Raw genomic sequence first — 11,503 nt, forward strand, 5'->3', positions numbered from 1 at the left:
TTTGGCCATTAAATCTGGTCCATTAAGCATGTGGCTGTTGATCTTTACCTTTCAAATACATAGCATGATCCTCACTAGAGAGCCTGTGCCAGGCCTGGATTCCTGCGAAGCAAAGTGTCTGGAAAGCATCTTCTCTTTGCCCCAGAGAGAACATAAGCAATACCTAGAGTGAAAACTGAACAGGGACACTTTTTACCTTGGGGTAAAAATTGCTAAATAAATTCCCACCAAGAAGTCTTTGATTGGAACCCTGGAAAGTGTTGATTAGCATGGTCCTTTTGTTGGCAAAGTCTTAAAAATTCACAACCTCCATTTGCTCCTAAACCCATTGTAACTGACTCCTCTGCACTCCAACCCTGCTCCTTCTACTTCTGCTTAAACTACTCTCAGTAAGATCATTCCACTCCTCCTGTTTTGCAAATCCAGCAAGTGCCCTCTTTTCAGTCCTATGGCAGCCACTGGTAATTGCACAACAGCTGTACCCATATTTCTTCCCCGAACAGCTAAGACACACACCATACTCCCAAGAAAGACTGTCCCAGAGTCTTACCTTGTCTCATCATCCGTCTCAAGTCCAGACAGTCCTCTCTTAAACCTTAAAGACACGGTGACTGCCCTAGTACACTCATTATATAATGATATGAGAGGGAGTAGAAAAACTGCAATAAAAACTCCTATTTCAAGAGAGGAGAAGGAAAATACATAAGTCATTGATTTATAGCACTCATCACATGCTGCTGGACCAGAATAGTGAGGACTCTATTCTGGAAGTGGAATAAGACCCCTGTTTTGCATGCTGCGAAAAGTCTTACTTATGTACTGCTGCCCCTGGTCATTTCTAAGTGCATTGCCCATCTGGGGTCCATGGATTACCTCAGGGGTCTAGAATGCTCCCAGGCCCCTAATAGCTGGGTTTGTTTTTTTGACCATATAGTTCCTTTACAAACTCAGTAGACATGAGACCTCTTTGCACCTAATCAAGTTTGTGTCTTTATAACCCAGTCAAAGATCTTGTCTCTGTCTATTCTTTAAGCCTCAAGATTCTGGCCTCTGTGCTCTGCCCACCTCCCTACCTCTTAACTTAACAGCCACTGCCTTGTGGCAGTTCAGATGGTAGACTCAGTCGGGAGATACTACGCCTAATGTGACTTGTGCCAGTGTATCTGGTGAGAACGTTTAACTGCAAGTGCTTGAGAAACCCAGCAGACATCAACTTTGTCACCACTGAAGCTGTTTGCAACTCATTTTTTTTTTTTCATTTAGTTTTCATTTGGAGTACAAAGACACCTGGCTTTTTCACCCCTGCAAGGTTCCAAATTTGGGGACTCTAGGTGAATTTAGATGCCATGTGTTGGTAGAGGGGGCTTCAATTAACACAGCTTTATTTTTTTATATCTTTCTTGCCTTCTAGCCAGTTCTGTTTTGAATTCCTCTCTTACTTGTAAGACTTGGATGAATGCATCAAGAATAGACATGCTTGAAGTGGTTTTATTGGATTAATTCATTCATTCCATAGGTATTTATTGAGAACATTCTAAGAGTCAGGCCATGTGCTAGGTGGGAGGGATACAACAGTAAAACGAAGTATGCAGAGTTCCTGCCTTTCCAATTTATAATCTAGTGAGCCCATCTGTTGTCCTTTATTTAAATATTAGTGTTTTCTGGAGTTCTGAAGGGAACCTTCTTTTCCTCTGTAATATCCCGCCTATTCCCATGGCTTCAACTCCTACCTCTAGAATGATGACCTGCAAATTTGTTAACTAATTCTCTACCTTTCTCCTGACCTGCAGGTCCCTATTTCTGACTGTCTTTTGGACATCTCTGCCTAGATGTCCCATAGTTACCTCAAACTGAACTCTTTTCTTGGCCATAATTTTCTTTTTTTTTCTTCTCTCTCTCTCTTTTTTTTTTTAGGGCTGCATCTGCGGCATATGGAAGTTCCCAGGCTAGGGGTTGAATCAGAGCTGCAGCTGCTGGCCTCCGCCACAGCCACAGCAATGCAGGATCCTTAACCCACTGAGCAAAAGGCCATGGATTGAACCCACATCCTCATGAATACTAGTCAGGTTCTTAACCCACTGAGCCCCAATGGGAACTCCCTTTGGCCATAATTTTCTTTAAGAAATAAGGTTCCTCCTCCCTCCCCCCCATACTCCCTAACCTGGCTGATACCACCATTGATCTACCAGGTCTTCTAAGCTGGTAGTTTTATTATCCTCCATACCTTCCTTTCTCTCACTGTCCTATCCAGGCAGTCACACAGTCCTGGTGATTCTCAATTAAATTCTCAGTCTAGCCTTATCTCTCTCTCTCTGTTCCAGCTGCCTTAGTTCCCCTAGGCCTAGACTGGTCCTTGGCTCAAAACTACCCCATCTGACCTAAACTTTGCTACCAGAATTAGCATCTACAAAATTACATGCCTGCTTAATATCTACATTTTTAGTTTCCTATGGGGTAAAAACTCACACTCCTTAGCAGAGCACTTAAGGGCCTTAGCCGCACGTTATTTTACCAGCTTATCACTTATGGTTACATTCCTCAGCACTCCAGCCGTGAACTTCTTAGACCTTACTAAAGACATGCATCATGCTTTCATGCCTCTTTGCCTTTGCCAAAGACAGTGCTTTCCCTCCTCACCCATTTTAGCCCTGCGAGCTCCTGTTCCTTCTTTAAGATATAGTTCAGTTGGCATCTCCTGTTTGATACCTTGCCCAACTCCTGTAGCCCCATGAGTTGCTTCCCCCTCTGCTCCTGTACATTTGTTACAACAGCTGTAAATGTAACAAGTGTATCTCAGGTATGGGTTAGGGTTAGGGTTAGGCTCCATTTTTTTTTTTTTTTTTTTTTTTGGTCTTTTTCCCTTTAGGCTCCCTTTTCTTTATGGCTCTGTAACTGAACTCACCTAGCTTTCATGGTTCCGCATGTACACATGTGGAAAACTCCATCTTGACAGTTTAGGATGAACACAGTCATTTTCAGAGTTTTCTTAGTACATTTGGGGTTTAAACTCAGTTCCTAAAAAAATAAAAAAAATAAAAAAAAAAAAAATAAAATAAACTCAGTTCCTGCATGGGTTTGCCCCTTCTCCTAGATTGCACTGGATAGTGGGACAGGCATTGTGAGGAGGCCTAGTTCCTGGCCCCATCTGTCCTCTGCCTCCCAGCATCCTCTGCTCAATAAACCACCCTGGGCTTTGCTCATTAGCACCTTCCCGTGCTTAAATTTCCAATGTCCTTAGCTCTTAGGTAGTATCTACACAGGCTGCTCTGTTTTTTGTGCAGAGCCAAATCCTTTCTAGCCGTGTCTGTGCCCCTTCTGCAGCACAGGAGATGTTTGAGTGTGTGCATCCTCCAAGCTGAAATGTAAGACTGTGAGGGACAGTCCTCACCTGCGCTGAGGGTCTTCCCAGCCATTGCTACTTTCCCCTCAGGTGCCCGGGTGGATGAGGGGCTGCACCCAGTGGGGTCAGGCAGTGGTCCCCTCTGATGTGGAAGTCCTCCCAGTGTTTCTGAGATTTCTATTTTCTGCTCTATCTTGACTCCCAGGGCCTTCTCCAGGGAGTGAGAGAGTAAAGTGATCACGTTCTCAGAGCTCCCAAGAGTTCTAGTCACGTCTTCTCTGACTCTTTTCTTCCTGGCAGGGAGAAAGAAAACCTTTTATCTTGAAGTGAGAAAACTGCTTTTAGAATACCTGGTGTTCTTCTTTCCTCTCCCATATGTGATATAAACTCCATGATCTATATCCTTCAGGCTTTAGCCGTTTGTCTCAAAAAACCCTTTTTTTTTTTTTTTTTTTTTTTTTTTTTTTTTTTTGTCTCTCAGAAAACCTAACTCTGAAAGCCAGGCTTTTATGACCATACTCTCTGCTTGATTAAAAATGATTTTATGGTGTTCCCATTGTGGCACAGTGGTTAACGAATCCGACTAGGAATCATGAGGTTTTGGGTTCGATCCCTGGCCTTGCTTAGTGGGTTAAGGATCCGCCATTGCCGTGAGCTGTGGTGTAGGTTGCAGATGTGGCTCAGATCCCACATTGCTGTGGCTGTGGTGTAGGCTGGCGGCTACAGCTCCAATTAGACCCCTAGCCTGGGAACCTCCATATGCACGGGAAGCGGCCCTAGAAAAAGGCAAAAAAGACAAAATAAATAAAAAAAAATAAAAGTGATTTTATGCCATGTATATATTTTCAATTGACTTTGTTCTGAGCTTTATCCTTTTTGCCCCTGAGGTGATAAGTAGCAAGAACTCAATGGGTGGAGGAACAGGGAGCAAGAAGAAACTCCCAGAAAAGAGATCTTTGAATTTTATCTCAAAATAGCCCCTTGCTGCATAAAGTTGTACTGTATTAATCTGTTTACATGTGGGGAGTCCTGGAGTTCCTATCATGGCTCAGCAGTAATGAAACCAACTAGGATCCATAAGGATACGGGTTTGATCCCTGGCCTTGCTCAGTGCATTAAGGATCCAGCATTGCCATGAGCTGTGGTGTAGGTTGCAGTTGTGGCTCGAATCTGGTGTTGCTGTGGCTGTGGCATAGGTCAGCAATTGCAGCTCAGATTCTACCCCTAGCTTGGGAACTTACATATGCAACCCTAAAAAGGGGGGGGGAACAAACAAACAAACATGGGGAGTTCTCTTTGTGAATTTTTGAGGATCATATCATTTTTGAATCTCAGGTCCATCATGGTAGCCACTAGCCGCGTGTGGATATTGAGCACCTAAAATGTGGTTGATCTGATTTGAGGTATGCCTTGACAAAGACCACACTCAATTTTAAAGACCATTACCAAAGAAAAGAATGTAAAATATCTCTGTAATCATTTTTATATTGATTACATGTTGAAATGCTAAGTTGTTTTTCTTTTTCTTTTTAGGGCTGCACCAGAATGTATGGAAGTTCCCAGACTAGGGGTCAAATTGGAGCTACAGCTGCTGTCCTACATCACAGCCACAGTAACACCAGATCCGAGCCACGTCTTCAACCTCCACCACAGCTCATAGCAATGCTGGATCCTTAATGCACTGAGCAAGGCCTGGGATCATTCCTGTATCCTCATGATACTAGTAAGGTTCATAACCCACTGAATCACGACAGGAACGCCCAAAATAATAACATTTTGAACATGATAGGTTAAAAAAATCATTAAATTAATTTTACCTTTTTAAAAAATCTTTTTAGGGCTGCACCTGTGGCATATGGAAGTTCCCAGGCTGGGGGAGCTGGAAATTAGAGCTGTAGCCACTGGCCTACACCACAGCCATAGCAATGCCAGATCAGAGCCACGTCTGCAACCTACACCACAGCTCACGATAATGCTGGATCCTTAACCCACTGATCGAGGCCAGGGATGGAACCTGCGTCCTCGTGGATGCTAGTCAGATTCATTTCCAGCGAGCCATGACAGGATCTCCCAGTTTTACCTTTTTTTTTTAATGTGGCTACTAGAAAATTGTAAATTACGTATGTGGCTCCCATTGCATTTCTATTGTTCAGTGCTGCCCTAGATCCTGAAACAGTGTTAGGTCAAGTCCTAAGTAAACATAAAGAAGAGGGAGGGAAGAATGGAAAGAAAGGAGGGAAAGAGAATACAACTTCAAAGAAGTTTTCTTGTTTTTCCCTCTCAGTGGGAGTAGAGAGTGAATGAAGCAGAGATTACCTTCAGATCCACAGTTGGGCCCTCAGCCACCTTGAGAGTGCTTAATATTCCAGGGAAGAGAAGATAAATCACAAGCATTTAGGCAGAACAAAGAATATTCATTTCCAAGGGTTGGAATAGGGCATGTCCTCCTTATTATCAGAGTATTCAGGATACCTGATGAATGCAAAACTTCCTGTTGAGCATGGACCTAGATCAGGAGCATGTGGAGAAAGAAATAATGCTATTTGCAGCAACATGGATGGACATGGAAATTATCATGCTAAGTGAAGTTAGTCAGTGAGACACCAACATCATATGCTCTCACTTACAGGTGGAATCTAAAAAAAGGACACAATGAACTTTTTTGCAGAACAGATACTGACTCACAGACTTTGAAAAACTTAGGGTTTCTAAAGGAGACAGATTGGGGGGGTGGGAGGATGCACTGGGGTTTTGGGATGGAAATGCTATAAAATCAGGTTGTGATGATCATTGTACAACTCTAAGTGTAATAAAATTCATTGGGTTAAAAAAAGAAGAAGCGGAGTTCCCATTGTGGCACAGTGGTTAATGAATCTGACTAGGAACCATGAGGTTGTGGGTTTGATCCTTGGCCTCACGGGTTAAGGATCTGGCGTTGCTGTGAGCTGTGGTGTAGGTTGCGGACGCGGCTCGGATCCCGCGTTGCTGTGGCTCTGGCGTAGGCCAGTGGCTACAGCTCTGATTAGACCCCTAGCCTGGGAATCTTCATATGCTGTGGGAGCGGCCCAAGAAAAGACAAAAAGACTAAGTAAATAAAGGAAGAAGCATGTGGAAATTCTCAGTGGGGTATTTTACCAGCCCATGGTGAGAACTGAGGACTTATCCCTCCTTGCTTGCAGTAGAGAATACCCCTCTAGTAACCAGAGGGCCATTGTCCCCCAAATCCAGGGTATCTCTTCCTAAACCATGCAGCATGCACACTAACATTACTTCATAGGCTCAGTATTCCCCTTATTTTGACACAGTTTTCTTGTAATGCATCCATGAATTTGGGAGATACTTTGCCTTCCTAGATGCTTTGTTTATTAGCTCTGTTCTCAAGAGTTCTAGAGATGTACTTATCGGCAGCTCGAAAAGCCATGTTCTAAGAGAAACAGAATCTTCCCTACATTATGTTCTCTTTGTTAGCTGCTTGGTTGGTAATGTTGACTTAAGTCGTACTTCAATGAACCTCAGATTTTTCATGTTTTGCTACCCAAATCACATATGCAAGAAGATAGTTGATGTAAAAATGCTTTGTCAATCATAGACTCCTTTATAAACTCTAATGGTATATTATGATGCAAGCTATTAAATGTGTGTGATATTCATGGTAATTTGCCACAAGTGAACAACTTTGGGTGTCTTTGCTACAGACACAGGGACTTGGGACCTGGAAGTAGTGATTATTTGGAGGACGAGGAAGAGAATGCATATGAGTACCCAGATAGGCAATAGAATTTGTCAAATTATAATAATCGTTCATTTTTTTCTCTTGTCAGACCCAAAATATGGAGCTGGAATATATTTCACCAAGAACCTCAGAAACATAGCACGCCAGGTCAAGAAAGCATCTGCCACAGATAAGCTCATCTATGTGTTTGAGGCTGAAGTACTCACAGGCTCCTTCTGCCAGGGTAATCACTTAAATATTGTTCCCCCACCATTGCATCCTGGAGCCATAGAGAGCCATGACAGTGTGGTTGACAAAGTTTCCAGCCCTGAAACCTTTGTCATTTTTAGTGGCACACAGGCTATGCCCCAATATTTGTGGACTTGCCTCCAGGATCATGTACAGGATTATTTAGGACAAATGGTGCTCTCTTCACAGCAGTTTCAGAGGAAATTCTCAAGTGGCAGCCCTGTTGATTAACCTCCACATCATTTTAACAACAGGCATGACCTTGCTTTGGAAAAACCAACCAAATAATGACCATCAGTGACTCAAAGGCTGGTTTGAATATGTCAGATGGGTTGTCTGTATGGACTGACAGGGTAATTGAAGAGATCAAATACAAACTAGCATCTTCGTGCCTTCATCTTTATCTTCCTCTCTTAGGTTGGGTAGATACCAGCTGAAGCTTTCTCAGGACACTTCCCTCTCCTTCAAGCTGTCCTTTCTTTACCATAGTTTAATATTAACAGTGTTTTTCATATAACAAAGAGATTTTTCCAGTAAATAATCCAGTCCTTTTATTTTGTAAAATGATACTGTAATCTCTTGGAACAATAATGTGATCTTAGATTTTCCAGAGAATCTTATAAAGTACTTTAGATATCAAAATAAATCACCTTTGCCAAAGTACGTTGCTCTGAAAATTATGTGTAAAATGAAATTATTTGAAGTGGAACGACATCAGAAGGCTTTTACTCTACTGATATCCTATTTGGATTCATCCGTTTCAAGCAATGCCACCCAAACACCATGAAACCAAATTATTATTTCACCAAATATGTCTCGAACACCAGATGTGTTTCAGTCATTTTCTGAGTGCCAGACAAGACAAATGTCTTCCAAAAGCTTTCAGTCTGAATAATCAGAAAGGCAGCTATGGACAGTTTAGCAAATGTGACTTGGTGTAACAAAAGAGGATTTATAAATTCTTTGGAAATATTTAAGGAGAGGGATAAATTAATCCAGGGGTGAGAGGAAGTCCTTCTAAAGAAAGCAAAACTTAGGCTGAGAGCTAAAGAATTTGTAAGAGTTTGGCAAACTAGGGATGCAGCACATTGGGAGTAGAGTTGCAAGAGTATTCTATGCAGGGAGCTTAATCTGCTGTGACTGTGCTTGTATTTGACTTCAGAGTTCTGCAGTGTAGAAGCCAGCTAATCTCAGCATGCCTGTCCTTCCTATTCTGAAATCATTATCTCTGTACACTTTCAAACTTTCCTGACCCTCACATCCTTAGTCTCTCTGAAACACTTCCTCCTCCTCCTCATCTTACCTCAACCAACGTTCATCATCTTGCAAGAAGCATGCTTATTGTCTCATTGGTATTGTCCTTGAATATGGGCAAGACAGGTCCTGCCTTGGACTTCTGGTTTGAGAGATTCTCAATCTGACCTTTCCCCAGCTGTGCCCACCTCCACAAGGTGAGGAATTCACAAGGTCAAAAAAAATGTGTCCCTTTGGAACCTGCGTACTTCACTTCTAAGCCACCTACGATGTACCTGGAAACTCTAGTTTCCTGCCTAAATAGCTCCAGGTCACTTCTAGGGTCTGACTGGGCCTCTTCCTTGGGTCTCTCTTCCCAAGGGTGGACTGTGCCACAGTCTGCATCAAGAATGGCCATGAGGGATTCCTGCTGTGGCGCAGTGGGTTAAAAATCTGACTGCAGCAACTCCAGTTGCTGCAGAGATGTGGATTCAATCCCTGGCCCAGCTCATTGGGTTAAAGGATCTAGCATTGCCTCAGCTTCAGCATAGGTTGCGGTTGCAGCTTGGAATCAATCCTGGGCCCCAGGAACTTTCATATGCCACATGTGTCCATTAAAAAAAAAAAAAATAGAGTGGCCAAGAAACATGGTGAAACTGTAGGCCTCCGAAGAGGTGATCTTGAAAGCAGACAGAGGGGGAGTTCCCATCATGGATTAGCAGAAATGAATCTGACAAGCATCCATGAGGATGAAGGTTTGATCCCTGGCCCCGCTCAATGAGTTAAGGATCCGGCGATGCCATGAGCTGTAGTGTAGGTCGTAGACACGGCTCGGTTCTGGTATTGCTGTGGCTGTGGCGTAGGCCAGTGGCTACAGTTCCAATTCGACCCCTAGCCTGGGAACCTCCATATCCTGCAGCTGCAGCCCTAAAAAGACAAAAAAAAAAAAAAAAAAGCAGGCAGAGGGAGCAGTCAAGTCATCTACAAAGGAATGACAATTAGACTGACTGCATACTTTTTTTGTAGGCAATATAATATCCTCCCTCTGCCCTTTGCAAAGATGTTCACACCTTAACCTCCTGAACCTGCGAATATATTACCTTAGGTGGAAAAAGGCATTTTGCAGATATAATTAATGCTGCCTTCAAATGGGAGGATTATCCAGGATTATGCAAGTGGCCAGTCTAGTCACATAAGAGTCTAGTCTAGTCACATAAGACATGAGAAGAATCTGATGCCCTCTGCTTGTTCTGAGATGTAGGGGACTATGTGCAAGGACCAGAGGAAATCTTCTCAGAATTAAGGGTGGTCTTCAGCTGACAACCAGCAAGGAAACTGAGATCTAAGATCTTTAACTGCATGGAACTGAATTCTGCCAGCACCTGAGTGAACAGGGAAATGGACTCAAAATCTTCCAGAAAGGAATGAAGCCTGCTAACGCTTTGATTTTAGCCTAGAGAGACCTCTGCCTGACTTCTGACCTATGGAACTGTGAGGTGGTATATTTGTACTCTTTTAAGTCACTCAAGTTGTGGTAATTTGTTATGGTAGTAATAGAAAACTAATACTGAAGCCTGAAGGCATTAGTATAATATTTTCAAAGGCCTGAGAGACATGAACTGATAACCTAGAATTCTATAAGTAGCTAAACTTTTATTTTGTCTTAATTTTTTTTTTTTTTGGTCTTTTTGTCTTTTTGCCATTTCTTGGGCCGCTCTGCAGCATATGGAGGTTCCCAAGCTAGGGGTCCAATCGGAGCTGTAGCCACCAGCCTACGCCAGAGCCACAGCAACGTGGGATCCGAGCCGCGTCTGTGACCTACACCACAGCTCATGCCAATGCCGGATCCTTAGCCCACTGAGCGAGGCCAGGGATCGGACACACAACCTCATGGTTCCTAGTCGGATTTGCTAACCACTGAGCCACTACGGGAACTCCTTGTCTTAATTTTTGTATAAAGACCTTCTCAGGTCATCAAAAACTGAATTTACCAACAATATTAAACTCTCACTTAAGGAATTTAAAATTTAAAGAATATGCTTCAGGGAGAAGGCAAAAACAGAAAAATCTAAGCTGCAAGAAGGAATAATAAAGAATTGGTAAATGTGTAAATGGTAAATTATTGTATTTAAAAACAACAGTAATAATTTGGGGAATAATATAAGACAAATAAAATACGAAAAAAATGAACTATGTAAAATGGTGGAGTAATGAATACAGTTAAACGTTTAAAGGGATTAAAAGTCCTTGTGTTTTTCAAGATATTAGCATTAAGTTTATCATACAGATTAAATTTAAGAACAGCCACTAAAAGAAGAGAAGTAGAGTAACTTCTAAATAGTAGACCAACAGACAATAAGTGCTGGAGAGGGTGTGGAGAAAAAGGAACCCCATTACACTGTTGGTGGGATTGTAAGTTGGTGCAACCACTGTGGAAAACAGTGTGGAGATTCCTCAGAAAACTGAAAATAGAACTACCATTTGATCCAGCAATCCCACTCCTGGGCATCTATCCAGAGAAAAGCACGACTCGCAAAACACATGTACTCCAATGTTCATTGCAGCACTACTTGAAATAGCCAAGACATGGAAACAGTGTAAATGTCCATCGACAGAGGAATGGATGAAGAGGATGTGGTACCTACACAATGGAATATTACTCAGCCATTAAAAGGAACGAAATACTGTCATTTTTAGCAACATGGGTGGACCTAGAAATTATTGTGCCAAGTGAAGTCAGCCATACAATGAGACACAAACATCAAATGCTTTCACTGATGTGGAATCTGAAAAAAAGGACAGACTGAACTTCTTTGCAGAACAGATACTAACTCACAGACTTTGAAAAACATGGTTTCCAAAGGAGACAGGTTGAGGGGTGGGGGAATGGGCTGGGGGTTTGGGATGGAAATGCTATAAAATTGGGTTGTGATGATCATTGTACAACTATGAATGTAATAATAAACTCA

At 42.4% G+C, this 11,503-nt stretch overlaps 1 protein-coding gene across 14 annotated transcripts in view; it reads left to right on the plus strand.

Annotated features, from left to right (window-relative positions):
* PARP9 (poly(ADP-ribose) polymerase family member 9) overlaps positions 1-7,978 on the plus strand; it is a 39,876-nt gene extending 31,898 nt beyond the window's left edge. For all 14 annotated transcript variants that reach the window (XM_021070264.1, XM_005670167.3, XM_021070269.1 and 11 more), the window contains one exon: positions 7,162-7,978. In XM_021070264.1, the coding sequence (XP_020925923.1) occupies positions 7,162-7,532 (371 nt within the window). In that variant the 3' untranslated portion in view covers positions 7,533-7,978. The remainder of the gene's footprint in view (positions 1-7,161) is intronic.

This window comes from Sus scrofa, chromosome 13 (assembly GCF_000003025.6).
Source record: "Sus scrofa isolate TJ Tabasco breed Duroc chromosome 13, Sscrofa11.1, whole genome shotgun sequence".
NCBI classification, from domain to species: Eukaryota; Metazoa; Chordata; class Mammalia; order Artiodactyla; family Suidae; genus Sus; species Sus scrofa.